A 26,454-nucleotide genomic window follows, 5' to 3' on the forward strand; every position below is an offset into this window, starting at 1 on the left:
GTGGCGGAGCGGGATTTAGAACCCATGATCTTCTGACTCCCAGGCCCCTACGCCATGCTGCTTCTCCATACGGGGAAAGCCTCTTGAAGATGTGATTTTAAATAAGGTTTTGACGGTGGGGAGAGCGTTGCTCTGCACACAGTAAGTGCTCAATAAATACGACTGAATGCATGAATCTATGAAGGGGGAGGGCGTTGCAGGCCAGAGGGGGGGTGTGGGCAAGAGATGGGCGGTGAGACGGACGAGATCGAGGTACAGCGAGCAGGTAGGCTTCAGAGGCGCGAGATGCGAGATTAGCTAATTACTGTGCGTCCGCTGTGTGCCGACCGCTTTCTGTCCGTTAAAGCATTTGGGGGCAAATCCCCAGCGACGCGCGGACTCCTCTTCTAGCCCCGCGTCTCAGCCCGTGCCCACCTGCTTCGGGGAGTGGCGGGTTCTCGCTCCGCTCCTCGACTGGGCCTCGTCCCACCGACCTCGGCCGCGGGGCTTCGCCCAGAGCCTCGGTGCAGCCGGGACCTCCCCGCCCCCCGGACGGCGAGTGTCGGCTCCAGGCCCCGAGCCCGGTCCCGCCCCGCCCCGCCCTGCCCCGCCCCGGTCCCCCTCGACGAAACCCCGGCTCCTCCGCCCCCGAGCCCCGCCCCCTGAGCCGCACCCCCTGCCCGGGCCCAGAGCCGGAGTCCCACGGTGCCGGCGCTAAAGTCTCGCTGCCGCAGCGCCTCGTCCGGGCGGCACCTATGGAGCCCCCAAAGTCCGAGACCTCCCTTTCCCAGGACCCCGCCAGAGAAGACAGGGCCTCAGGCTCCAGGCTGGGGTGGGGGGTTGGCGGGGGGGACTTGTCTCGGGCGGGGCAAGACTGAGAGGATTGAGACTGTGAGGACTGTGCCTCCGGCGGGGCGAGGGGAGTCAGGAAAGGTGGCCGACGAAGGGGAATAGGGGAGGGGGACGTGGGCTGGGCAGTTCAGCTCAGCCCCCACCCGACTGTTGACTTTTCCTGACCCGATAAAGCCGAAGAGAGGGAGAAGAGAAGGAGGGAGGGCGAACACTATCTCTGCCGGGGGGCGGGGGGACTGGACCTGAGGACCCAAGGTGACCCACAGCTGTCTTCCCTACGAAGTCGCTGCCCCTCTCCCCTGGGCGGGGGCGGAGCGGTCAGCCGGGCCGAGGACTCCAGGGTTCAGCCCCCTCCCCCACCCTCGTGAGCCTCATTGCCTCGGAGGGGGAGGGAGGAAGGGAGAGAGGGACGCCCCTCCCCACGGCCGCGGGTCTGCTGGACCGGCCGGGGGCTGCCGGGGCCGGACTCTCTGCCCTATAAAGGCTAAAGGGACGGGGCCGGGCTGGGCAGGCGGACCAGGAAGGCGGGCGGACAGGGCCAGGCCCGGCCGGAGGGCCACTCGGACCGACGGACAAGGTTGGACTGGACAGGTAGACCGGACAGACCGACCGAGAGTCCGACAGGCAGGCGGTTGCCGGGGGGAGACGGGAGCGTCCGGCGCTTCCCATTCAGGTGAAGGTGGCGGCCGAGGCGGTCGGGGGCCTCGGCTCCCAGCCGTCCCCTCCCTCGCCCCCCGCTTTCCCCGGCCTCCTCCCTCTCCTGGTCTCGAGGACCGTTCAGTCAGCAAGTCGCTGACCCCCGCAGGACATCGACCGGACCTGTCGGCCCCCAGCGAGCCCGGATCCCTGCCCATGGCCTCTCCTCGGCGCCTCAGCCCACCCTTGGTCCTCGGGCCCCTGGAAGAAGCCCCTCCCCGGCCGGACCGGCCCAGAGCGCCCCCGGCTTATGAGGCGCAAGACACCGGGCCCCGCTACGAGTTTTACGCCAACTCGGCCGCCCCCGGCCGGCTCCGCCGCAGCCGCCCCTCACTGGAAGCCCTGCGCAGCCCCGTCGCGGTGAGACCCGGGACCCTCTGGGCCTCCCCAGCTCCTTGCCCCAGGAGGCCCGCCGGGACCCCTCCCCGGCTCCAGTGCCGCTGCCTCGACCCCGACCCCCGTCCCGGACCAGGCGGGGTCTCCCCCTCAGCGGGGCCTTGTCTTTGCAGGCGGAGGTGGCGGCGGCGGCCCCCGGCAGCCCCGAGGAGGGCTGCGGGGACCCGGACCCCAGAAGCGAGGAGGACCCGGAGAAGGACGGGGGCGGCCAGGCCCCGGTGCGCTTTGGCTGGGTCATGGGAGTCATGGTAAGGGAGGAAGATGGGGTCGGGGGGCGGAGGGCGAGCTCGAAGGGGCTGACCCCCCTCACGGCTCCCACCTCGCTCCCCTCCTTCCAGGTACGCTGTATGCTCAACATCTGGGGCGTCATTCTCTACCTGCGGCTGCCGTGGATCACCGCCCAGGCGGGCATAGGTGAGCAGGGCCAGGGGACGGGGCGAGGGGGCCCAGGGGCGGGGCGATTGCGGGGCAGGTCCCGGGGCGGGGCGGACCAGGCCAGGGACCCTGATTACGTCCCACCCACCCCCGACCCGTCTTCCCTCTCTCCCCTCTTCTCTCTCTTCCTCCCTCCTTCCTTCCTTCCCTCCCTCCCTCCCAGGGCTCACGTGGGCCATCGTCCTGCTCTCGGCCGTGGTCACCACCATTACCGGCCTGTCCATCTCGGCCATTTCCACAAACGGCAAGGTCAAAGCTGGTGAGGTCGCCTCGCTTCGCCCCCCCACCTCCCGACACGGCCAAGGCTGACCACCTGCTGGGGGGCACGAAAAGTTCCTGTTGTAGCCTCTGACCTCTTCCCCGGACTCCTGGCCCGTCCTACCCACCCCCCTTCTAAATCCCTCCTCCCCTTGCTCCCACCCCCCCTCTCTTTTTCTTCCAGTCCCCTTCCCCGGGAAACGGGTCTTGGTTTGGCCTAACCTCCCCCTCCCAGGGGGGACCTATTTTTTGATCTCCCGCAGCCTTGGCCCCGAGCTAGGAGGCTCCATCGGTCTCATCTTCGCCTTCGCCAACGCCGTGGCCGTGGCCATGCACACAGTGGGCTTCTCGGAGACTCTGTGCGAGCTGCTCCGGGTGCGGACCCCTCCCTTTTCCCCTGCCCCGTGCCTCCTTCCCCTTACTCTGACTCTAGGCCCCCGGCCCCCTTCCCCATATAATCGCTCTAAGCACCCCGTGGCCCCCCAGGAGTACGGGGTGCAGCTGCAGCAGATGGAGCCCCAGAACGAGCTGCGGGTCGTGGGCGTCGTGACTGTGACCATCCTGCTGGGTGTGGCCCTGGCCGGCATGGAGTGGGAATCCAAGGTATCGCCAACGCGCTGGAGCGGGATAGAGGTGGGGTATCTAGTTCGGAGAAGGGTCCGAAGACCCGAGTCGCTTCTCCCCACCTCCCACCCAGGCCCAGATCGTCTTTTTCTGCCTCATCCTCGTCTCCTTTCTCAACTTCTTGGTGGGGACGCTGCTGCCCGCGGATCCCACCCGCCAGGCTAAGGGCTTCTTCGGCTACCGGGGTGAGCAGGGGCGGGGGCGAGGGCCGCGGCAGGGGCGGGTAGCCCCCTTCTCCCTGTGCCAAAACTGATGACTCGGGAAGGCTCACGTGCATGTCGAGAGCATAGGTTTGTCCCCTGCTCGTTTAGGGGGAAGGGGACGGGCCTAGTCGGGCCCGGGGTGTTGACGCTGAAAGAAGTTGGGACAGAGTCTCACCCCCTCTCCTCCATCCCCCTCTCCTCATCCCCCTCTCCCGCCTCCCGCAGGGAACATCTTCCTGGAGAACCTGAGCCCGCAATGGCGCGGCTCTGAAGGCACTTTCTTCACCATGTTCTCCATCTTCTTCCCCTCGGCCACCGGGGTCTTGGCCGGAGCCAACATTTCCGGGGACCTCAAAGTGAGGAGAGGCTGGGGCCAGGGTCGGGGCCGGGGCCGGGGCCGGAGCAGGGGTGGGTCAGCTGCCAAACACTAACCGTCCTGCTCCATCTCACCGCCTCCCCAGGACCCTGCCACGGCCATCCCCAAGGGGACTCTGCTCGCCATCTTCTGGACCACGCTGTCTTACCTGGGCGTCTCCGCCACCATCGGTACGGCCCACGCATTCGTCTTCCCCACTCCTCTCAGAGGGCGGAGACAGGTGCCTGGGCAGGGCGGGACTAACACCAGTCACCACCCCCATCCTCGGGGGGAGGGGCCCAATCCCCTTCCCCCGGACTCCTCAGGTCCCCTCCCGTCTTCCCCCTCCTTCTCCCGTTTCTTCCCCAGGCTCCTGCGTGGTCCGAGATGCATCGGGGAACCGGACGGACATGGGTGTGGGCAACTGGAGCTGCTCGGGCCCCGAATGCCCCTACGGCTGGGACTTCAGCACTTGCCGGGAGCGAGGGGCCTGCGCCTTCGGCCTGGCCAACCACTACCAGGTGCGGGGCCGGGAGCCGGTGGGGTGGGGTGGGGGGGGGCGGTCCGGAAGAGTGTGGTGGCCGGTTTGGGGCCTGGGGGCCTCGGGAGACCCTGTGAACCGCCCCTCTGTCCCCCCAGACCATGAGCCTGGTGTCCGCATTCAGCCCGCTGCTTTTCGCCGGCATCTTCAGCGCCTCGCTGTCCTCTGCGCTGTCCTGCTTCGTGTCCGCCCCTAAGGTTTTTCAGGTCCGCCAACGCCCGGGGACGGGGCCGCCCAGGGGTCTCTCCTCCTTCCCGTGCCTTGGATCCCTTTGCTGAGCCTCTGACACGGCCCCTTCTCTCCACCCGCCCCACGCCACGAACCCCTCCCCCTTCCCCGTCCCCGACCCTCCCTTCCGGTCCTTTTCTGTCCACCCCAACCCCTGGCCGGGCCCCTTGTGCCCTCCTTGCGCCCCTGACTCGGGTGTCCGGCCTCCAGTGCCTGTGCCAGGACAAGCTCTATCCTCTGATCGGCTTCTTCGGCAAAGGCTACGGCCGGAACCAGGAGCCCCTGCGCGGGTACCTGCTCACCTTCCTCATCGCCATCGGCTTCATCCTCATCGGTGGGGACCCCGCTCGTCCCCCTCAACGCGACCCATCCCTCCTTCAGTCGCGCCCTTCCCGCCCCCTCCCCCGCTCTTTCCGCCCGCGGGCCCTTAGGCCTGGCTGCGCTCTGCCCGCAGCGGAGCTCAACTCCATCGCCCCGGTCATCTCCAACTTCTTCCTCTGCTCCTACGCGCTCGTCAACTTCAGCTGCTTCCACGCGTCGCTCACCCACTCCCCCGGTCAGCAGGGCCGCCGGGGCCGCGGCGGGGGTGAGGGAGGCGCCCACGGGGACGGCCTCGGGGAAGGGGGGGTGCCGAGCCCCCTGACCCGCCCCGCGTCGCCCCCGCAGGCTGGCGCCCGTCGTTCCGCTGGTTCAGCCCGTGGCTGTCCCTGGCCGGCTCCCTCCTGTGCCTCCTCATCATGTTCCTTCTCACCTGGTGGGCGGCGCTGGCCGCGGTGCTGCTCGTGCTGCTCTTGCTGCTCTACAGCTCCTACCGGAAGCCCGGTCCGGAGGGCGGGGAGGAGGCCGGCGGTGGAGGGGACCCTGCCCTGCCGGAGCTGGACCGGGGGGCGCGGGGATGAGGGCGGAGGTGGAGGGGACCCTGGAGCTGGACCGGGGGGCGCGGGGATGAGGGCGGAGGTGGAGGGGACCCTGGAGCTGGACCGGGGGGCGCGGGGATGAGGGCGGAGGTGGAGGGGACCCTGGAGCTGGACCGAGGGGCGGGGGAATGAGGGCGGAGGTGGAGGGACCCTGGAGCTGGACCAGGGGCGAGGGGACCGACCCAACTCTGCCCTCCCACCCCCTTCCAGACGTCAACTGGGGCTCCTCGGTCCAGGCCAGCTCCTATCACATGGCTCTGTCCTATTCGGTCAGTCTGACCAGCGTCCAGGACCATGTCAAGAACTTCCGGTGAGACCCCAGGGCCGGGAGCCGAGGTTCCCGTTCTGGTCTGGCCCTGCCGGGGCGCTGAGCCCCTCCACCAACCAGTCCCGCCAATCACCCTCCTCCCTCCTCCCCCCACCCCACCCATTGCCCCCATCCATCTCTGTCTTAGGCCCCAGTGTCTGGTATTGACCGGGCCACCCGCCCAGCGCCCTGCCCTGGTGGACTTTGTGGGGGCTTTCACCAAACACATCAGCCTCATGATCTGTGGAAACGTGACCGCGGTGAGCTCATTCTCTAAAAGAGCGTGGGGGGGAGGGGGGGAGGATGGGTGAGGAGGTGAAGGGAAATGAGGGGAGAGGAGGGGAGGTGACGGGACTGATCCCCCCCCCTCCGCCCCCACCTCCTCCCGCCGACTCCTCTACCCCCAGGAACCCCAGGGCGTGCGGGACTCCGAGGACCACGTCAAGTGGCTCAACAGTCGCAAGATCCGCTCCTTCTACACGGTCATCTCCGCCCCGACACTCCGCGCCGGCGCCCAGAGCCTCATGCAGGTGGTGCTCTGCCCGACTCCCTCGGCCCGACCTGCGGAACCTGTCAATCAGGCCGGGGCGCGCAAAGGGGGAAGAGCATCCCCCTCCACACACCCCTCCTCCCCCGCCCCCAACCCCTGCGGACGGTGGTGCAGACCCGACCCAGACCCTTGCCCCCTGGCCCTTCCCCGGATGCGGCCCTGCCGTCTCCCCGCCCTTTCTCTAGCCCTCAAGCCCCGCCACGACCACAACCCCCAACAATCGATTAGACTGTAAGCCCGTCAAACGGCAGGGACTGTCTCTATCTGTTGCCGACTTGTTCATCCCAAGCGCTTAGTACAGTGCTCTGCACATAGTAAGCGCTCAATAAATACTATTGAATGAACCCCCGCCCCCCTACCCACCTTCCTTCAGGTGTCAGGTTTGGGCCGGCTGAAGCCCAACGTGCTGGTCCTGGGCTACAAGCATGATTGGCAGGAGGAGCCGTCGGGGGCCGTGGAGGAGTATGTGGGCGTGATCCAGTGAGTGGGGACGCGGGGCGAGACGGTAGGGGGTGAGGGACCACGGAGGGAGGAGGCGATTCTTCCCGCCCCAACCCTCTCTCCTCCCCAGTGACGCCCTGGACTCCAACTACGGCGTGTGCGTGCTGAGGATGCCGGGGGGCCTGAGCCGCGCCCTGCGACCCCGCGCCCACGGTGAGTGCGGGTCTGGGTCGGAGGGTGGGACGGGACGGGGGAAGGGACGCGGGGCAGGGGGCCGACCAGGGCGAGTTCAGCACGCTCATCACCCGGGTCGCGGGAGTGGTTGCGGGGCTGGTTGAGGGGCTGGCTGCGGGGCTGGTTGCGGGGCTGATTGCGGAGCTGGTTGCGGGGCTGGTGGCGGGGCTGATTGCGGAGCTGATTGCGGAGCTGGTGGCGGGACTGGTTGCGGGGCTGGTGGCGGGACTGGTTGCGGGGCTGGTGGCGGGGCTGATTGCGGGGCTGGTGGCGGGGCTCCCGGCCGCGACGGGGCGGGCCGGAGGCGCTGGGGCTGCCCTCTGGTGGTCAGCGCGCGTTACAGCCGCCTCCGCCCGCAGTGAACCCGCTTTTCTTGGACTGGGACAGCGCTGTGGACAGGGAGCGAGGACCCGGGGAGCCGAAGCGCAGGCCAGGTAGGGGCCCGGCTCACCGGGCGGGAGAGGGCTGGGGGACTGCCTGGAAGTCATCCAGCAGGGGCGGGGGAAAGCTCAGTCTGCCGTCTGTCCTGCCCCCCCCGCCCCCAAAGCTCCCCCCGACCAGCAGCCTCGCACTCCGTTCCAGTCCAAGCAGGGTCGTCGGACAGTGGACGTCTACTGGCTGAGCGATGACGGTGGTAAAGACCTCCCCCTCCACCCCGGATACTTGGCCCGCCCAGGGCTCAGTTGCTCTGTCTCCTCCAGACACCGCCTGTTCCTTCTCTCTTCCCCGGGGCTGACCATCCCCATCCCCCATCTGCTTCTCTCCAGCCCTCGACTGACAGTACTGATCCCCCTTGGTCCTACCCCGTCCATCCAGGGCTGGCCGTCTTCACCCCCCTCCCCAGAGCTGACCGTCCTCACCCCCCTTCCTCAGGGCTGACCGTCCTCATCCCCTACTTGTTGACACGGCGGCACAAGTGGGCGCGCTGCCCCGTGCGGGTGTTTGTGAGCAGCGCCCCGGGTCAGTTGGAGGAAAAACGCAACGAGTGAGTGGAGGGGGCCACCGGCTGCTAGGGCATAGATGGCTGGGAGCGAGGGTCCAGGGTCAAGGCCGGGCTCTTACTCCCTTCCGACCCCGTCCTTCCCACCCCCAGGATCCGCTCCCTCCTGACCAGGTTCCGCCTCGGCTTCCAGGACGTGGCGGTACTGCCCGACCTCAGTGGGAGGCCCCAGGAGAAGAGGTCGGGGGGATTCCCTGCAAGGCCGGCTGCGCGAGGGCTGGGGTGGGGAGGACTGGTCTGGCAGGGGCAGGCCCGGAGGGACTTGGGGTCAGATAGGGTTTTGACCGCCCCGCCTCTGCAGCCAGAAGGCCTTTGAAGACCTGGTTGCCCCACACCGCTGCCAAGAGCCACCTGAAGAATTGGAGGGGCAAGGAGAGAGGGAGGGAGAGCCTGCCCCACCTCCCCCCCCTGCCGGGAGCATCTCTGACCGGGAGCTGCAGTTCAACCAGAGGAAGGTAAGGGGCTGGGTCGGGGGGCGGTGGGGGCGGTTACAGCTGCTGACAGCCGCCCCCCGACCCCCACCCTGCCCCCAGCCCAGCACACTCAGCTTCCTCTCTCCCTGTGCGCCCCACCTCATCTCCCCTCTCCCACCCTCCTGCAGTCGGAGCGCCAGATGAGGCTCCATGAGGTCCTGCAGCAGCATTCCGGGGAAGCGGCCCTCATCGTGCTGTGAGTGTCGGGAGGCGGGCGAGGGCGGTTAGGCAGGGGAGGGCGAGGATCCTGCAGCCCCTGACCCAATATTCCCCCAGGAGCCTGCCTGTGGCCCCACGCACCGCCTGCCCAGGAGCCCTGTACATGGCCTGGCTGGAGACGCTGTCTCGGGGCCTCGCCCCCCCCGTGGCCTTTATCCGAGGGAACCAGCAGGACACGCTGACCCTCTACTGCCAGTGAAGGTCCCGCAGACTCTGTGACTCTCCGCGACCAGTGACTGTCCCGCAGGCACCGTGACTCTCCGGCAGACACCGTGACTCTCCACTATTAGTGACTGTACTACAGACACCGTGATTCTCCCGTCAGCGTCACTGTCCTGGCCTTCTGTCTCCTGAACCTCCACCCCACACCCAGTGACCCTCTCCTGCCAAGGCCTGCACTTTGGGGTCAGATGGAGGGAAAGACAGGGAGATGCCTGTTCGATTAGCCTGTCTGGCTGCACTCTGGTCTCCACTCATCCCAAGGGGCTGCCCCTCGGCCCTCATAATAAACTATTTAAACCCCATTGCGGGCTGCGTCCCCAACAAGCCCACCTCCTCTCGGCCTTCTTCAGCCTCTTCTAGCTGTGCTACTAGGAAGTTTTTCCAGCTGCCTAACCTCTTTCTTTTCCGCTGCAGCCTCCACTCCCTCCCTCTGGGGCTGCCCAGGGGAGAAGAGCAGCAGCAGCAGCAGGAGATGCCCTCCCTGAAAGACGCAGCCTTCGGGCTGTTCCTCACCAGGCCAGACAGGCCCAGTCTCTTCCACACCTGAGTGGGGAGGGGTCAAGTGGCTCCTCCAGAGGAAGCCGAGGAGTCAGATGTACAAAACCAAAATCCCATTTATTGTCCTGTCCAGCGTGGCTGGGATGGGGGAGCGCTCCGGGGCCCTGTCCATTCCTGGCAGGTCAGTCTCTCCATGTCACCTCGACCTCATCTGTGCGGTACCTGAAGGGAAAAGGAGGGCAAGAGGGTGATGGGGGCAGGTCCCTAAAACTCGGCTTTGCCCTTAAGCCCCTCCTCCCCGCCAAGGAAGTGTCCCCACCTCTGGGTGATCCCGGAGTCACTGAGTGGAGTCTGTTGTCCCGCACGGAACATCTCCCAGCCGGCCTGGGCAATCATGGCCCCGTTGTCAATACAGAACCTGGAGCCCGGGGTGGGGAGACCAGCTCATCAATACTATACTCAGGATGCAGGGGAAGTGCAGAAGGACAGGGTAGGTCAGGGAGGGCAGGGGGCACTTAGGAATATCTCGTTCAGGGCAGAGGGCAGGAGGTAGGGGGAGTCTGGGAGACAGACCCCGGTCCTCACCTCTCGTCAGTTGCAAAGAGCCGTGCCCCACGTTCCTGACACATAGTTTCCATCATTTCCTGCAGCCGCATGTTACCTGGCCCAGGGCAGGAGTGGGAGGAGACAAGTGATCAGTTTGGCTCTCCCTCCCTTCCAGCTGGGGTTCACCCACCCCCAGGCAAGGGTCGGGAAGCTGAGTCCAAGTGGCGGCCCCCACCCTCCCCATGACACTCACAGCCTACACCCCCGACGATGAGGGCTTCCCGCGAGCCGCAGTGCGCCATAGCCCGTTCGGTGATCTCCACCAGCATCGCGAACACCGTCTCCTGGAGGGCAGCGGAGTCCATTACCAGAAGCAGCCCCGGATGAATCCCCCTGCCCACCTTCACCCATTCCCGCCCTTGTCCCCGCCCCCACCTGCAGGGAGAAGCAAAGATCCTCTGCGCTACATTGGCCGGCATCCAGCATCCGGTGAGCAGCTTCCTGCGAGGGATTGGAGAGAGGGACAGAGCAGGAGAAGGGTTAACCGGGGGGCGGTGGGGACGGGGAGGGACACCGACTGGTCCAAATGAACAGATTGACGGCACAAGGGGAGACCATAGGCCCGGGGAGCCCCAGGGCCAGCACTCCCAGGTCCCTTCCTCTGTCATGCCTCACTCCCCCCAGGACCTGCAGGGCCACAGAGGATCGTCCCCGGACCTCCTCCTCACCTCGATGTAGGAGAGGATCCCAGAGAAAGACACGTCCATTCCCTTCACAGTATAGGGCAGCTCCACCAGTTTCTGACCCCTGTGGGGTTAGAGAAATAACCTAAGGAAGGGTACCCAACCATCTCTCGCTGCTCCCAGACCCTCCCCTTTTGTCCTTGCCATCTTCCCCCTCCCCACTGTCTCTAACATTCAGCACCTCCCCTTGTCGTCCCCTATATCCCTCACCGCTTGGCCATCTGCTCGATATTGTAGCCAGGGCTGGGGTCATTGGAGATCTGGGAGAAGGGGATCAGAACTCAGTCCCGGGAGAGGGAAAAAGGCGGGTGGGGTTGCAAATGGCTCCCTCTCCCTGCCTCCGCTCTCGGACGTTCTCACCTTGAGTACCCGGGCGAAACGGTCCAGACAGTTGCCCACAGCAATGTCGATGGTTTCCCCAAAGATGCGGTAGCGATGCTCAGAGTATGCGATCACCTGGGGAGGAGAGAAGGGGTGGGGGAGGGGGAGGGCTGCTGGGGAGAACCGGCGGGCGGCCACCACGCTCAGACTGTGAGTCTAGCAACTGGCCCTCCCCCCTCCCAGCCCTGTGCAGTCCAGTTGATACGGGGCACCGTATCTTCATCCTTCTCCTTGTTCCCCCCATCTCTCTCCGGCTCTGAGGAAAAGGACGCCGGCCTTCACCGAAAGCTGCAAAGCCCAAGGCCGGACCCTCTCCCCGGCGGCCCCGTGGGCCGCCCTCAGGGCCACGGTACCTGAGTGTTTCCGCCACTGACGTACAGTACGGTGGGGTTGTGGGCTCCAGTGATGAGTCTGCCCATTTCGATGTGCCCTATGCAGTGGTTCACCCCCAGCAGCGGCTTGTTCCAGAGCTGGGCCACCGTCCGGGCTACTACAGCCACCGACACCAGCGGAGCGCCCATCCCGGGGCCTGGGGTCAAGTCAGGGTCGGACACACGGACGCAAGTCAGGAGGCAGCACTGGGCAAAGCGGGTTGGGGAAGGGCTGTACGTGGAAGCGGGCAGGGCTTGGGTTCGAGGGGCGAGGATCAGGGCTGGACGGTGGCCAGGATGGGGAGAAGGTGGTGCGGGGGTGGGTCAAAGGGGTCCGGGAGTCCAGCCTCCCCCCCCGCAACCACCTCGTCTCACCTTTGGTGTAGGCGACGCAGTCGATGTCCCGCGGCGCCAGTCCGGCCTCGGTCAGGGCCTCCTGCAGCAGGTCCAACACGCAGGCCCGGTGGTGCCGGGCGGTGTCTCCGGGAAGGAAGCCTACGGAGGGGTCACGGGTCAGGGGTCGGAGGGCCCACGGGGGGCAGGCTGAGAAGCGGCGTGGCTCAGTGGAAAGAGCCCGGGGTCGGGAGTCAGAGGTCGTGGGTTCTAATCCCGCCTCCGCCGCCTGTCAGCTGGGTGACCTTGGGCAAGTCGCTTCGCCGTGCCTCGGTGACTTCATGTGCAAAATGGGGATCCACTGTGAGCCTCGCGTGGGACAACCCGATGAGCCCGTATCTCCCCCGGCGCTCAGAACAGTGCTCCGCACATAGTAAGCGCTTAACCAGCAGCAACTTTATTATTAGGCTGATTAGGGTGGCCGTTGCTGGGGGGCGTCCGTTACCGGTGCCCGGGGGGGTGAGATAGGTCCGCCTCGGGTTGGCCAGCACCACCCCGTCCCGGACGACGCCGACGCCGATCTTGTTGGCGCTGCCCTCCAGCCCGAGCACGGTGGGCATGGCCGGGCCCGTCCGAGGAAAGGGGCGGGGGGCGGGGTGCGGGGCGCGGGGTGCGGGGCGCGGGGTGCGGGGCGCGGGGCGCGGGGTGCGGGGCGCGGGGCGCGGGGCTTCCAAAGCGGCAGTCGGGGCCTCCTCGCCGAGCCGCGCGCTCCCGATGCCTGCGCGCCTCCGCGACCCCTCTAGGCCCCGCGCATCGGGGGCGGGGGGGCGCGCTCTAGGGCCGACCCCCGTCACGTGACGGCGGCGACCAATGGGCGCCGTCCCCCGCGCGTCATCGGGCCCGCTCGTCCCCCAATCGCCGGGGCCGGCGACGCCACGTGAGGGATCGGTGGCACCACGTGACGGGTCCCCATCGCCCACGTGGGGGGAGGGCGCGCTCCCGCCTTTGTGCCGGGGAGCCTGCGCCCCCGGAGAGGACAGGTGCGCGTCCCCCCTGCTGATCCCCGCCATCCCGGGGCTGGGGGCGAAGGGCGGACATCAGCCCCCTTCCCTTCTCGCCCTTCCCGCCTTAGGGCCGGTGCGGGGATCCTGCTGCGTTGGGCGGTGCGGGGCCTGGACCTGGGCCGGGCGGCGTCGGCCATGCCGAAACGTGGGAAGAAGGAGGCGGCGACGGAGGAGGCCGGAGGCGGCGGGGAAGAGGCGGCCGCCCCAGGTAGGGGCAGGCGGGGCAAGGGCCATGAGAAGCGGCGTGGCTCAGTGGGAAGAGTCCGGGCTTGGGAGTCAGAGGTCATGGGTTCGAATTCCGGCTCTGCCACTTGTCAGCTGTGGGACTGTGGGCCAGTCACTTCACTTCTCTGGGCCTCAGTTCCCTCATCTGTAAAATGGGGATGAAGACTGGGAGCCTCACGTGGCACAACCTCATTCCCCTGGAGCCACCCCGGCGCTTAGAACAGTGCTCTGCACGTCGTAAGCGCTTAACAAATACCAACATTATTAAGAGGGAGCGGGGAGGGGCGCGGGCCGGGGTGGCGGGTTTGGGGGCCCCCTAGCCCCGAGGACCCTGTTCCCCCCCCCACAGAGCCCAAGGCTAAGAAGGGGAAGAAGGGAGCCAAGGAGCCGAAGGAGAAGGCGGCGACGAGTGAGGATGCGGGCCTGTACGAGGACCCCCCCGACCGGCGCAGCTCCTCCAGCGGGCAGCCCGCCACCCTCAAGATCTGCTCCTGGAATGTGGACGGGCTCCGCGCCTGGGTCAAGAAGAAGGGGCTGGACGTGAGTCGGGGAGGGAGGGGAAGGGATGGTCTCTCTGTGGCCGAATTGTCCATCCCGAGCGCTCGGTCCAGTGCTCCGCACGTCGTAAGCGCTCAATAAATACGATTGATGAATGCACGGATGCCGGTCCCGCCGCCTCCCCCCCACCTCCTCGGTGACTCGAGCCTCTGTGTCGCCACCCTCTCTCTCCCGGCCAGTGGGTGCGTGAGGAGGCCCCGGACATCCTCTGCCTCCAGGAGACCAAGTGTGCGGAGAGCAAGCTGCCTCCCGAGCTGAAGGACCTGTCGGACTTCCCCCACCGGTACTGGGCGGCTCCCGCCGACAAGGAAGGCTATAGCGGCGTGGGCCTGCTGTCCCGCCGGCGCCCGCTCTCCGTTTCCTATGGCATCGGTAGGGGCCGCCCACCTGTTCCGGGGGTCGGGGAGGGAATCCCGCCGATCTCTCTCCCCCGCCACCCACGTCCTTCCGTCTCCCCCCCCTTCCAGGTGAGGAGGAGCACGATCAGGAGGGCCGAGTGATCGTGGCGGAGTTCGAGGCCTTCGTGCTGGTGACCGTCTACGTGCCCAACTCGGGCCGGGGCCTGGTGCGGCTGGACTACCGTCAGCGCTGGGACCAGGCCTTCCGCCGCTTCCTTCAGGCGCAGGCGGCCCGCAAGCCGCTGGTGCTGTGCGGGGACCTGAACGTGGCCCATGAGGAGATCGATCTGCGCAACCCCAAGGGCAACAAGAAGAACGCGGGGTTCACGCCGCAGGAGCGGCAGGGCTTCGGGGAGCTGCTGGGGACCGTGGACCTGGCCGACAGCTTCCGACACCTGTACCCCGCGGCCGCCTACGCCTACACCTTCTGGACGTACATGATGAACGCGCGGAGCAAGAACGTGGGCTGGCGCCTCGACTACTTCCTGCTGTCCCGGGCCCTCCTCCCCTCCCTGTGCGACAGCAAGATCCGCTCGGCGGCCCTGGGCAGCGACCACTGCCCCATCACGCTCTACCTTGCCCTCTGACCCCGACCCCCCGCAGTCAGTGTGTTGGTTTCTTGATGATTTTTTTTTTAAAGCAAAAGATGCTATTGCCCATGCGCGGGATCTGAATAAAAAGCCAGAGTACTAGGATCTTGTTGTGGGTATGTGTGCGCGTGTGTGGGTATGTGTGCGGGCCTGTGTGTATGCAGGTGCAAACTGTCAAGGGCAGAGGGCACCAGGCTGGGATCGTCCCAGCTTTCCCCCTCCACAGATGGCTAAGGCAGGTCAGGGAAGGATGGAATCACAACCTCGTTTATTTACAAGCACGGGACTGGGGTGTCAACCCCAGGGGCGGGTGGGGCAGGGAAAGCACAGAAAGCGGGGGTGGGGAAACCCCATTTTAAATAGCTATATACACATACATCAATTCCTGTGATTCTGTACAAAGCGGTAGCCGGCCCCACACCAGAATGGGGGGTGGAGGGGGCAGGGTGAGGTCACCGTCCAAACGAGTGCAATAGCAGCAGTAAGGTCCGGAGCGGGGGGAGGGGAGGGTATTGAACCCCAAGCCCCCCTCCAGCTGGGAATGTGTGAGGGATGAGGTGGCACAGAGCAGGGGTTGGACAGCCGGGAATCCCCCACTCCCACCGCAGTTTTAGTGGTTCTGGGCCCTGGGTCCCTCCCTCCCTCCCTCCCCCGCTCACCAGTGGAGGCCGCCTGGCTCCCGTCCCCTGCCTCACCGGGGAGCGGGGAGCAGAGAGCATCCGGCGCCCCACACCCCGGGGCTGTAGTGTTTCCATGGCCCACAGGGAGTCTGCGGGCGTGGGCCGGGGCGGCACACTCAGGAGAAGCTCTGGACGGGGTGGCTGACCTTCACGCAGGCCCAGTAGAAGGCCCGGCCCAGGCAGAGCACGGCCAGCAGGATGACCAGGGCCCAGGACGCGTAGATGCCCCCGTACCGTTGCGCATGCTGCCATGTCCCAAACTAGGGGAAGGGGACGGGGAGGGGGAGGAGGGGAAGGGGAGGAGGAGAAGAGTTCCCTCAGCACTGACTACCCCCTATACCCACATCCTCCCCCAGCCCCTTCAGGGACTCTTGAGAGACCCCAGGCCGGGTACCTCTTGACCAGAGGACGCTGTGCACGTGGGGGCACCTAGGCCCCCTCCGTCCCCAGTTTAAGATGCCTGGAACCGGAGCCCTGGCCCCTGGAGAAGCACCAGAGGGGCATCCGAATCAGGGCTGGCCGCCCAGAGTGCCTAGGTCAGCGTTTCTGCCCCAGCCCTTTCCGGGTGCCTACCACAATCCTTCCTGATGCAGTTTTAGGACACTGAGGCTCCCAGTCCAGTCGTTCAGGTTTGTCTGTTCCCCGTACCCTGCTCCTTTGCTGCCCTTCCCTCCCTCAGGCAGGGGAGCAGAAAGAGGGGCCAGAGGGATGGGGTGCCCGGGCGTGGGGTCACTCACAGCAAGGCCCGTGGCCGTGACGGCCAGCAGCAGCCCCAGAAGGAAGCAGCAGATGCATCTCTTGCGGGGGTAGCGGCGCCCAATGGACGAGCTGTGAGGGGGACAGGGAGGCCGGGATCCATCGGAACTCCGTCCCACGTTCCCCTTCCCTCCCTCCACTCCAGGCCCGCCCGCTGCCAGCCCATCGCCGCCCACCTCCCTAGACTTCTGCCCGCAGACCACTTACACTTTCCTGCAGTGAGGGCAGCGAGCCAGAGTGCGATCGGTGAACTCTGTCCACTGGGGAGGGAGAGGGTGGGTCAGGCAGAAAGTCAGGCAAGTCACCGAGGGAAGGGGTGCGGGAGGAGGGAGGAGGGCAAGGCTGACAGGGCAAGGCTGAAGGGGCAAGACTGAGCATCCCACGGCAGTGATGCCCCACCCGCCCTGGGTCCCCAATTCCTTTCAGCAGTGGCCCAGCCCCCCTCCCTGCCCAGTCCCCCCCGGCTTACCAGGAAGGAGTTCTTGCAGTGGCCACAGATGACTCTGACACCTAGAGGCTGTGGTTCTGGGCTCAGGGGGCCCGGGTGCACGGGGCCCAGGTTGATGATTCTTTTACTGCCCAGGAGAGAACAGGGAGGTTCAGACTGGATCCCCTCCCCAGCCCCAAGCCTGCCCAGGATGCCCACGCCCACCATAGCCTCCACCTTGACACCCACAGCTCCCTCCTCCCCGGGACTCACCAGTAAGGCCGGGGGCAGGCAATGCGCTGTGATGTCACTTTGCAGATGAGGAGGCAGTTGCAGGGACAGCGCACGTACTTCTTCCCGGGGGGGGCATTCTTAATTGGCTGGGGAAGGGGGAACGGAAGGAGAGGGGCTGATCAGGAGCCCGGGGCTCGCTCCCTCCCACCGCGCGCCACTGTGAAGTAAGAGATGCAGGGAAGGGGAGATTTCGATTTTCAAGGGACAGAAGAGACTACGCTTCGGGTGCTTCGGACACAGTTCATCCTCCCGCCTGCCTGGAACTCCCTTTTCCCACTGGAAAAACGACAGCCCTCCCCACTTTCAAAGCTCTTCTGAGCTCTGGCCTCCTCCGGGAGGTCTTCCCTCATTCACTTAACCTCCACACCTCTGATCCCACCAACTGCCCCTCCATATTCATTCATTCATTCATTCAATGGTATTTATTGAGCACTGACTGTGTGCAGAGCATTCACTGTTCAGCACTTCCTAAGCGCTTGGTGACTACGTGTAAATCTTTATGCCTTCTTACTTACCGTGAGCCCGTTATTGGGGAGGGATTGTGTCTATCTGTTGCCGAACTGTACATTCCAAGCGCTTAGTACAGTGCTCTGCACATAGTCAGCGCTCCATAAATACTATTGAATGAATGAATCTACCGCAGAGTTTGTCTCCTCTGCTAGACTGTAACTCCTTGAGTATTAGGATCATGTCTACAAACTCTTGGGCTTTCCAAAGCGCCTTGGCAAAGTGCTCAGCCATCACTAAATCAATGGTATTTATTCAGTGCTTACTAGGTGCCGGGCTTGTACATGGTGGGCCTTGGATGAGCGCTACCCGATAAAATGATGATCTGATCGAGGGATTAAGAAGAAGAGTGACACGGGGGTGGGGTCGAGGGCCCGTGTCAAGTGCGGAGGAGAGCCCGGTGGTTAGGGGAAACAGCACGTCTCAGTGGAAAGAGCCCGGGCTGGGGAGTCAGAGGTCATGGGTTCGAATCCCGGCTCTGCCACTTGTCAGCTGTGTGACCGAGGGCAAGTCACTTAACTTCTCTGCGCCTCAGTGACCTCATCTGTCAAATGGGGATGAAGACCGTCAGCCTCACGTGGGACAACCTGATTACCCTGTATAATAATAATAGTGGTGGTAGTTGTTAAGCGCTTACTATGTGCTGGGGGGATACAAGGTGATCAGGTTGTTCCACGTGGGGCTCACAGTCTTCATCCCCATTTGACAGATGATGTCACTGAGGCACAGAGAAGTAATAATGTTGGTATTTGTTAAATGCTGACTCTGTGCAGAGCACTGTTCTAAGCACTGGGATGCACAGCCTAATCGGGTCGTCCCACGTGAGGCTCACAGTCTTCATCCCCATTTGACAGAGGAGGTCACTGAGGCCCAGAAGTGATTGGCCCCCAGTCACCCAGCTGACAAGTGGCAGAGCCAGGATTCGAACCCACGACCTCTGACTCGATTAGACCGCAAGCCCGTCAAAGGGCAGGGACTGTCTCTATCTATCTGTTACCGATTTGTCCATTCCAAGCGCTTCGTCCAGGGCTCTGCCCATAGTAAGCGCTCAATCGATACTATCGAACGACTCCCAAGGCCGGGCTCCTTCCACTGAGCCGGGCTGCCTCTCTGGCGAAGTGAGGGCGCTTGGCCGAGTGCTCCGCACCGTGTAAAGCGCTGAACAGACGCCCCGGTTTTGACGGTTAGGGAGGCGTCCCCGGGGAGGGGGGCCCGACTCACGGTGGCCTCGTTGCAGACGCCGCACTTGACCACGTGCTGGTGCATCTTGCCCTCCACGTTGATGAGAGACTGGCAGACGCGGCAGGTGATCATGGGGGCGCTGCCGCTGTCCGGGCTGGTCAGGGGCGAGTAGGGGGGAGGGTCTTCCCCGGGCAGCACGGCCGGGCGCCCCTCTGGGAAAGGGGGAAAGGCTGGAGGGAGGAACGGGGTCAGGGCCCGGTCGGGGGGGAGCAGGAAGGGCCCCGATGCCCGCCCCGCCCCGGGCCCCGGTGCTCACCTTGGGGCGGGGCCAGTTTGCCCGCCCCGTAGGGAGGCGCGGAGGGCACCAGGCCTCCGCCGGGCCCGACCCCTCCGGGCCCCACCAGCCCGTTGCCGCCGCCGCCGCCGCCGCCGCCATCGCTGGGCTCGGAGAGCAGAGGGGACCGCTCCCCGTCCGCCGCCATGCCCGGCCCCGGCCCCGGCCTCCTCCCCGACCTCCTCCTCCTCCTCCGCTACCGGGTCCCCAGTGCGCCTGCGCGGCGCCGCCCCGTTGCCCCCCCCTCCCCCGCGGCGCACGTGACCAGAGAGGCCCTTCACTTCCCTCGCCCCCCAGACACACGCCCGCACCCCATTGGCCGCCTCGGCCCCGAGTCCCGCCCCCTCGTCGGCCGGACGCTCCTCTATTGGTCGGCGCGCCCCGGCCGCCCCTCCACGTGACGCCAGCGGAGCCGCACGTGACTGGAGAGGCCGCCCCTCCCCCCCGCCGCTCCAAAGGGCGGGGCGCCGGGGGGCGGGCCCGGCCGTCGCACGTGAGAGGCCCGTCCTCCTGCATTCGCTCTTTCCCCTGGCGCTCTGGGCATGTAAACAGTAGCCTGCCCTGCCATTGGCCGAAGTGGGGTCCTCCTCATCCTCTTCTACGACCTCCCCTCCGTCTCTGGGCGGAGCCGGGGCTGGGTTTCCCCGCCGGAGCCCGGGGCAGAGAGTCGCAACCTACCTCCCTTCCACCCGACAAGTTTAGACTGTGAACCCGGCCTTGGGCAGGGATGGTTCCTATCTGTTGCCGAATTGCCCGTTTCAAGCGCTTAGTACGGTGCTCTGCGCCTCGGAAGCGCTCAGTAATGATAACGTTGGTATTAGTTAAGCGCTTCCGAGGCGCAGAGCACCGTTCTAAGCGCCGGGGTAGATACAGGGTCATCGGGTTGTCCCACGTGAGGCTCACAGTCTTCATCCCAATTTTACAGATGAGGTAACTGAGGTACAGAGAATAAGAATAATGTTGGTATTTGTTAAGCGCCTACTATGTGCAGAGCACTGTTCTAAGCGCTGGGGTAGATACAGGGTCATCAGGTTGTCCCACGTGAGGCTCACAATCTTAATCTCCATTTTACAGATGAGGTAACTGAGGCACAGAGAAGTGAAGTGACTTGCCCACAGTCACACAGCTGACAAGCGGCGGAGCCGGGATTAGAACCCGTGACCTCTGATTCCCAAGCCCGGGTTCTTTCCATTGAGTCACTCAATAAATACTATTGAATGAAAGATGGAGGACGCGGGGGCCGGTCTCAGTCATCTGGAGGCCACAGCCGGCTCAGTCCTAGTGGCCCCAGAGCCAATCACCTGGCCTTTGGCGGCCATACACCTTGCAGCATTCATTCAATAGAATTTCTTGAGCACTGACTGTGCAGAGCACTGTACTAAGCGCTTGGAATGTACAATTCGGCAACAGATAGAGACCGTCCCTGCCCCATGACGGGCTCACAGTCTAAACGGGGGAGACAGATGGCAGAGCCAAAGAGAACGAAACAAAAACCAGATATTATCACGATAAATAGAATCAAGAGGCCCGAGGCCCTCCAGTGCACCGGGTGGAGGAAGGTCCAGCTGCCATGACCATCCCCGGGAGGTCTCCTTCGACTTCCCCGACTGGGAGAGCCAAAACTCGGCCGCAAATGCACATGTAGGTGGCCGGCACGGGGAGCGACGGTGTTGCATGTATGTGTGCTGGGCAGAGGGGGCCGGCTTACTAATAATAATTAATGGGGGTATTTCTTAAGCGTTTGTTATGTGCCAGGCACCGTACTAAGCGTGGGGAGTGGATACAAGCAAATCGAGGTGGCTACGGACCCCGTCCCACATGGGCTCACAGTCTCAATCCCCATTTTACAGATGAGGGAACTGAGTCCCAGAGGAGTGAAGTGACCTGCCCAAGGTCACACAGCAGACAAGTGGCGGAGCCTGGATTAGGACCCGTGACCTTCTGATGTCCAGGCCGGTGCCCTATCCACTATGCCATTCTGCTTCGCAGAGCTTCGCACACAGTCAGCGCTCAATAAATACAGTCGAATGAGAGTGGTGCCGCAGGGGTGTGCAGTCGATAGTACGGTATCGGCCTCAACCACCGAAGGCGAAGGGAGTAGCTCACGACAACTGCCTTCAGTCACCCTGCAGCCCCAGAAAATTGTCTGCGTTCTGGCAGGGCCCTGCCTTGTGCCCAACATTGGTGAGTAGGGACTGCCCTGGACCATGCGTGTTGCTCTCCCATCCCCGGTACCTCAAAGCCTCGACGGCACGAGGGGTCCAGGCCGGGTTACCTGTCTCAAGCTTCAGTTCGTCTCCACTCCTCCTCTAATTGCTCTCTGTCGCTGGCCAGATCCTAGTCAGAATCTTTCAAAGGATTTGTGTTCTAATCCCAGTCTGGCCACCTGCCTGCTGGTGTGAGTCTAGGCAGCCACTTAATTTTTCTGAGTCTGTTTTCTCATTCCACCTCTTATCCGACAATTACTCTCCCTTCCTTCAAAGCCGTACTGAAGGCACATCTCCTCCAAGAGGCCTTCCCTGACTAAGCCCTCCAGGAGACCTTCCCTGGCTGAGCCTTCCTTCCACTCCCTTCTGAGTCACCCCGGCTTGCCTCCTTCCCAGGCCCACACCTCTTATGTACATATCTGTAATTTATTCATTTATTTAGGTGAATGTCTGTCTCCCCCTCGACACTTGTAAGCTCCTTGTGGAAAGGGAATGTGTCTGTTTATTGTTATATTGTACTCTCCCAAGTGCTTCACACAGTACTCTGCACACAGTAAAGCACTCCATAAATAATAATAATAATGTTGGTATTTGTTAAGTGCTTACTATGTGCCAAGCACTGTTCTAAGCACTGGGGTAGGTACAAGGTAATCAGCTTGTCCCACATGAAGCTCACAGTCTGAATCCTCATTTTACAGATAAATTGTTACCTTATCTGACTGACTGACTCATCTGAACAATGGAAAGTCTCTCCTACTTCCACTCTGAGGCCCTTCCAGGTCAGGGATTGCGACCAACCTGATAATCCTGAATCTGCCCCTTAGATTCATGCTTAGCACCTGCTTAGCACATGGCCATAATAAAAACCACATTGATCTAATCAGCCTCCTCTCTGCCTCCAGTTTCTCTCCTCTCCAGTCCGTGCTTCATTCTGCTGCCTGGATCATTTTTTTTAAAACATGGTTTTGTGCCTGTCTCCCCACTCTTCAGAATCCTCCACTGGTTGTCCATTTCTCTGTGTCAAACGGAAACTTGAAGGTGCTGAGTCAGTTCTCTCTCCCCTCTACTTCCTTTGCTCCTCTCCCCCAGTAGCCAGTTGGCAGACTTCTCTCCTTTCAAGCCACCCTCTGCACTCTGCCTTAGTTTCACTTCTCCTGCTGCTGCCATCCTACTGCTTAAGCCTTCCCTTTAACCTTGAGCTCCTTCCTCCACATCTGGAGGGTCACTGCTCTCCCCAACTCTGAGGCCATTCTAAAATAACATCTCCAAAGAACCTTCCCTCATAAATCTCTCCTCACCTAATCTATTTCCTCACCTACTGCCACTTCAGCGTTTCTGCATCCCCAAAACAATGGTGGTGATAATGATGATGATATTTAAGTGCTTCCTATGTGTCAAGCCCAATTCTATACGCTGGGGTAGATACAAACTAATCATATTGGACACCGTCCCTATCCCACTTGGGACTCACAGTCTGAATCCCCAATTTACAAATGAGGTAACTGAGGCACAGAGAAGTTAGTGAGTGGCCCAAGATCACACAGCAAACAAGTGGCAGACGTGGGATTAGAACCCAGGTCCTTCTGATTCCCAGGTCCATGGTCTATCCACTAGGCCGCGCTGTTTCCCATGGCCTAATATCCAACATACTTGGATACTCACAACCCCACCCTTACCCACTGAACTTCTGTACATATCTTTAAATAATATTGCTTCCTGCTATCTGTAATTTATTTTAGTCTCTGTCTTCCACTCTATAGTGTAAGCTCTTTGAAGGCAGGGGTCCTAACTTTCCTCTTTCAAGTTTTTAATATAGTGCTGGACAGAGTGAGAGCTCAAAAATGCCTTCGATCGAGCAGCCACTAAAGACTAGTTAACCACACATGACCTGAATTGCAGTTGACTGAAGACATGGCCCTTTCCATTCAAACTCTGCTGGTCCAAGCACTTATCCTGTCATGCCTTGACTGTAGCATCATCCTCCTTGCTGACCTCCCTCCCTTGACCCCACAGCTCCCTCCAGTTATCACCCATCGGCCTCCTACCGTTCCTCTCCAAACTCCTTGAGCAAGTTGTCTACACGAGCTGCCTCCACTTCCTCTCCACCAGTTCTCTCCTTGATCCCCTCCACTCCATCTTCCATCCCTTTCCCTCCACAGAAACTGCCCTCTTAAAGGTCACCGATGAGCTCAGTGACCTTTAGAGAAGCAGTGTGGCTTAGTGGAAAGAGCCTAGGCCTTGGAGTCAGAGGTCATGGGTTCTAATCTCGGCTTCGCCACTTATCAGCTGTGTGACATTGGGCGAGTCTTCTCTGTGCCTCAGTTCCCTCATCTGTCAAATGGGGATTAAGACTGTGAATCCCACGTGGGACAATGTGATTACCTTGTAACTACCCCAGCACTTAGAACAGTGCTGGGCACATAGTAAGCACTTAACAAATACCATTATTATTATTACCTCTTCTCCTCTGCAATCTCGTATTTCCTCCTGCCTTCAGGACATCTCTGCTTGGATGTCCTGCCGACACCTTGAATTTAACGTGTCCGAAACAGAACACCTCATATTTCCACCCAAATCCTGTCCTTCCCCTGCCTTTCCCATCACTGTAGACAGCACCACCATCTTCCTTGACTCACAAGCCCATAACCTTGGCATTATCATCAACTCATCTCTCTCATTCACCCACATATTCAATCTGTTACTAAGTCCTTTTGGTTCAACCTTCCCAATGCTGTTAAAATCCATGCTTCTCCATCCAGCTGCTACGAAATTAATCCAAACACTTATCCTGTCCCCCCTTGATTACTACATCAGCCTCTTTGTGGACCTCCCTGCCTCTTGTCTCTCCCCACTCCAATCTATACTTCACTCTGCTGCCTTGATCATTTTCCTACAAAATCATTTAGTCCATGTTTCCCCACTCCTCAAGAACATCCAGTGGTTGCCTATCCACCTCCACATCAAACAGAAACTCCTTCCCATCGGCTTTAAAGCAGTCAATCACCTCGTCCCTTCCCTCCCCACCCACCCCCCGACCTCCCTGATACAACCCTGCCTGCACACTTAGCTCTTCTAATGCCAAGCAACTCACTGTACTTTGATCTTGTCTATTTTGCCACCTACCCCCTCACCCACATTTTGTCTCTAGCCTTGATTGACCTCCCTCTTCATATCTGTTTCCCCCTCTAGGCTGTAAGCTCATTGTAGGCAGGGAACATGTCTATGAGCTGTTATATTGTACTCTCTCAAGCACTTAGGACAGTGCTCTGTACACAGTAAGTGCTCAATAAATACAATTAATTGATTGTAATCTATTCAATGCTACTGTGATTGAGAATAATGATGATAATAATGATGGTATTTGTTAAGCACTTACTATGTGCCAAGCACTGCTCTAAGCGGTGGGGGGGGGATACAAGGTAATCAGGTTGTCCCACGTGGGGCTCACAGTCTTAATCCCCATTTGACAGATGAGAGAACTGAGGCACAGAGAAGGTAAGTGACTTGCCCAAAATCACACAACTGACAAATGGCAGAGTCAGGATTAGAACCCATGACCTCTGATTCCCAAGCCTGTGCTCTTTCCACTGAGCCACACTGCTTCTCTTAGAATATGATGAAAGCTACGGAAGTAGGCATCCCGATTTGTTTCGGGACTCCTCTGGGGCTCTTTCAACTCAACGTGCTTTAAGTATCACTGAGAACTGTGGGAATTTTTCAGAGACTGCTGAATGCCAAGCTCTGGAACTATGTGACAAGTACATGACTGGGAATTGCTTTCACATTCAACCTGATGTTATAAACTGACTGATGAAAAGTCTGAAAAGAATGAAGCCATCTATCAACACTCAGCAGGTACTCAACCAATTATCTTCACTGGCAACCTGGAACTTAATAATAATAGTAATAATAATAACTTAATAATATACGGTACTTGTTAAGCGTTTACTATGTGCCAAGCGCTGTACTAAGCACTGGGGTAGATTCAAGATAATCAGGCTGGACACAGTCTTTGTTACAGTCCTTGAGCGATACAGAAGGGAGAGGGAGCAGGGGAAATGAGGGCTTGATCAAGAAAGCCTCTTGTAGGAGATGTGATTTTAATCAACAAATCAATCAGTCGTATTTACTGAGCACTTACTGTGTGGACAGCACTGTACTAATCACTTGGGAGAGTACAATACAACAAAGTTGGTAGACACGTTCCCTGCCCACAAGGAGCGTACAGTCTAGAGGGGGAGACAGACATTAAAATAAATTACGGATATTGGCATAAGTGCTACGGCAGTGGAGTTATACTCACCTCAACACTGCTGGGTTTGGAGGGAAGTGTCAGAAGGCAGGATGACAGTGGGATACTCCGTTAGGTGCTGAGCAGCGACCTGAATTTGGTCGATGAGAAGCAAGCAGGACAGAGGCAGCGTGACCTGATGAATAGAGCATGGGCCTGGGAGTCAGAGGACCTTGGTTCTAATCCTTGCTCGGCCACTTGTCTGCTGGGTGACTTTGAGCAAGTCACCTAATTTCCCTGTGCCTCAGTTTCCTCATATGTAAAATGGGGATGAAGACTGTGAGCTCCATGTGGGACAAGTACTGAGTCCAACCTCCATCTACCCCAGTTTTTAATATAGAGCCTGGCACATAGTAAGTGCTTAATAAGTGCCATTAAAAAACAAGAACAAAAACCACAGAAACAGTGTTGTAAGAACACAGGAAGTGCAGCCTCGGACACTGTGACAAGCCAGCCAAGATCCGGCAGGTGGGCAGTTTTGGTGTGTTAAAATGAAAATAGGAATGGCTCATTTCGTAAGAGTAAGAGGCAAGACTGAAATGGTACCAGATATTGGAAGCTCTGACATGTCAGCATATTAAGGAGCTCCTTCATGAGGGTGTACTTTGTCTCAGGACTGTTCTGCTGATCAGGCTTTCTAACCACAACCAGCCCTAAGGGGGAACTTGGCTGTCTGTAGGGTGGCTCACTGACTAGTCTTTCTTGGCTCCAGGCTCCAGGCTCAGGGCAGGGGCACGAGGGAGGGGGAGGTGGCTGCTTGGCCAGAGGATCAAGGAAATAGTGGGGCCATTTCAGTCCTATCTGCTAGCCTTAGCTCTTGTCCACATCAGGGGGCTGAGTTGGGGTGTGGGGGGGGTGTCAATGGGGGCAGCAAGGGGTCTCAGAAAGTCCTGGAAGCCTGCAGGGGGAGAGGAGGGGAATCTAGGGACAGGGCTGGAGCCGAGAGAGGGAAAAGCTAGGGCCAGAGTCCAGAGTCAGGAGAAAAAGGCCGAGAGGGAAGATGGGGTGGGGAAGGACACTCACTGGGAGAGGAAATGAGACCCTCCCCTCCAACCACTTATGGAATGGTTGAGTCGAGTTTCCTTTGTGAGTGGATGGATTTGTGGGTCCCAGGGCTTGTGTTGTGTCTGTTTTTGAGT

At 61.4% G+C, this 26,454-nt stretch overlaps 4 protein-coding genes across 5 annotated transcripts; 2 read left to right on the forward strand and 2 right to left on the reverse strand.

The window, feature by feature from the left end:
- Positions 1 to 225: 225 nt before the first annotated feature.
- LOC103167193 (solute carrier family 12 member 3-like) lies at positions 226 to 9,222 on the forward strand. Its single transcript, XM_039913866.1, has 26 exons — positions 226 to 265; positions 1,637 to 1,887; positions 2,037 to 2,171; positions 2,262 to 2,337; positions 2,522 to 2,617; positions 2,852 to 2,991; positions 3,103 to 3,219; positions 3,314 to 3,425; positions 3,669 to 3,799; positions 3,905 to 3,989; positions 4,168 to 4,319; positions 4,438 to 4,545; positions 4,778 to 4,901; positions 5,022 to 5,123; positions 5,234 to 5,389; positions 5,695 to 5,794; positions 5,940 to 6,051; positions 6,199 to 6,321; positions 6,715 to 6,821; positions 6,913 to 6,995; positions 7,564 to 7,650; positions 7,890 to 8,001; positions 8,110 to 8,196; positions 8,318 to 8,471; positions 8,618 to 8,685; positions 8,766 to 9,222. Exons 1-26 carry the CDS (start codon positions 226 to 228, stop codon positions 8,905 to 8,907), a joined length of 3,000 nt encoding a protein of 999 aa, XP_039769800.1. The 3' UTR covers positions 8,908 to 9,222.
- Positions 9,223 to 9,526: 304 nt separating this feature from the next.
- On the reverse strand, positions 9,527 to 12,457 carry LOC100086081 (O-sialoglycoprotein endopeptidase). The gene is made up of 11 exons (XM_029078175.1): positions 12,308 to 12,457; positions 11,845 to 11,964; positions 11,452 to 11,627; positions 11,078 to 11,173; positions 10,928 to 10,977; positions 10,703 to 10,781; positions 10,410 to 10,475; positions 10,228 to 10,318; positions 10,014 to 10,089; positions 9,748 to 9,846; positions 9,527 to 9,650 (listed from the first exon to the last, which is right to left on the reverse strand). Exons 1-11 carry the CDS (start codon positions 12,420 to 12,422, stop codon positions 9,611 to 9,613), a joined length of 1,008 nt encoding a protein of 335 aa, XP_028934008.1. The 5' UTR covers positions 12,423 to 12,457; the 3' UTR covers positions 9,527 to 9,610.
- A 290-nt stretch (positions 12,458 to 12,747) lies between these two features.
- APEX1 (apurinic/apyrimidinic endodeoxyribonuclease 1) lies at positions 12,748 to 14,742 on the forward strand. Its single transcript, XM_007660108.3, has 5 exons — positions 12,748 to 12,842; positions 12,935 to 13,074; positions 13,441 to 13,631; positions 13,829 to 14,021; positions 14,117 to 14,742. Exons 2-5 carry the CDS (start codon positions 13,002 to 13,004, stop codon positions 14,632 to 14,634), a joined length of 975 nt encoding a protein of 324 aa, XP_007658298.1. The 5' UTR covers positions 12,748 to 12,842; positions 12,935 to 13,001; the 3' UTR covers positions 14,635 to 14,742.
- Positions 14,743 to 14,884: 142 nt separating this feature from the next.
- Positions 14,885 to 18,999, reverse strand: PIP4P1 (phosphatidylinositol-4,5-bisphosphate 4-phosphatase 1). Of its 2 annotated transcripts, none has more exons than XM_029077263.2 (7): positions 18,800 to 18,999; positions 18,523 to 18,695; positions 16,774 to 16,880; positions 16,543 to 16,648; positions 16,281 to 16,333; positions 16,055 to 16,145; positions 14,885 to 15,577 (listed from the first exon to the last, which is right to left on the reverse strand). In XM_029077263.2, exons 1-7 carry the CDS (start codon positions 18,963 to 18,965, stop codon positions 15,434 to 15,436), a joined length of 840 nt encoding a protein of 279 aa, XP_028933096.1. In that variant the 5' UTR covers positions 18,966 to 18,999; the 3' UTR covers positions 14,885 to 15,433. The 2 variants fall into 2 exon arrangements, with proteins under 2 accessions (XP_028933096.1, XP_028933095.1); XM_029077262.2 differs by having other exon boundaries at positions 18,523 to 18,713.
- Positions 19,000 to 26,454: the final 7,455 nt, after the last annotated feature.

The sequence above is a fragment of the Ornithorhynchus anatinus genome, chromosome 13, assembly GCF_004115215.2.
Source record: "Ornithorhynchus anatinus isolate Pmale09 chromosome 13, mOrnAna1.pri.v4, whole genome shotgun sequence".
Lineage (NCBI taxonomy): Eukaryota > Metazoa > Chordata > Mammalia > Monotremata > Ornithorhynchidae > Ornithorhynchus > Ornithorhynchus anatinus.

Bases quoted from the DNA above. Each gene is read 5' to 3' on its own strand.
- LOC100086081 (XM_029078175.1), bottom strand. From the start codon at position 12,422: ATGCCCACCGTGCTCGGGCTGGAGGGCAGCGCCAACAAGATCGGCGTC. The intron at 10,978-11,077 runs GTGAGAACGTCC...CCCTTCTCCCAG, and splicing joins GTTTCGCCCGGGTACTCAAG to ATCTCCAATGACCCCAGCCC. The intron at 10,476-10,702 runs GTGAGGAGGAGG...AATCCCTCGCAG, and splicing joins GGATCCTCTCCTACATCGAG to GAAGCTGCTCACCGGATGCT.
- APEX1 (XM_007660108.3), top strand. From the start codon at position 13,002: ATGCCGAAACGTGGGAAGAAGGAGGCGGCGACGGAGGAGGCCGGAGGC. The intron at 13,075-13,440 runs GTAGGGGCAGGC...CCCCCCCCACAG, and splicing joins GGAAGAGGCGGCCGCCCCAG to AGCCCAAGGCTAAGAAGGGG. The intron at 13,632-13,828 runs GTGAGTCGGGGA...TCTCCCGGCCAG, and splicing joins TCAAGAAGAAGGGGCTGGAC to TGGGTGCGTGAGGAGGCCCC.
- PIP4P1 (XM_029077262.2), bottom strand. From the start codon at position 18,965: ATGGCGGCGGACGGGGAGCGGTCCCCTCTGCTCTCCGAGCCCAGCGAT. The intron at 18,714-18,799 runs GTGAGCACCGGG...TCCTCCCTCCAG, and splicing joins CAAACTGGCCCCGCCCCAAG to CCTTTCCCCCTTTCCCAGAG. The intron at 16,146-16,280 runs GTAAGTGGTCTG...TCCCCCTCACAG, and splicing joins TGCCCTCACTGCAGGAAAGT to CTCGTCCATTGGGCGCCGCT.
- LOC103167193 (XM_039913866.1), top strand. From the start codon at position 226: ATGGGCGGTGAGACGGACGAGATCGAGGTACAGCGAGCAG. The intron at 3,220-3,313 runs GTATCGCCAACG...CCTCCCACCCAG, and splicing joins GCATGGAGTGGGAATCCAAG to GCCCAGATCGTCTTTTTCTG. The intron at 7,651-7,889 runs GTAAAGACCTCC...CCCCTTCCTCAG, and splicing joins CTGGCTGAGCGATGACGGTG to GGCTGACCGTCCTCATCCCC.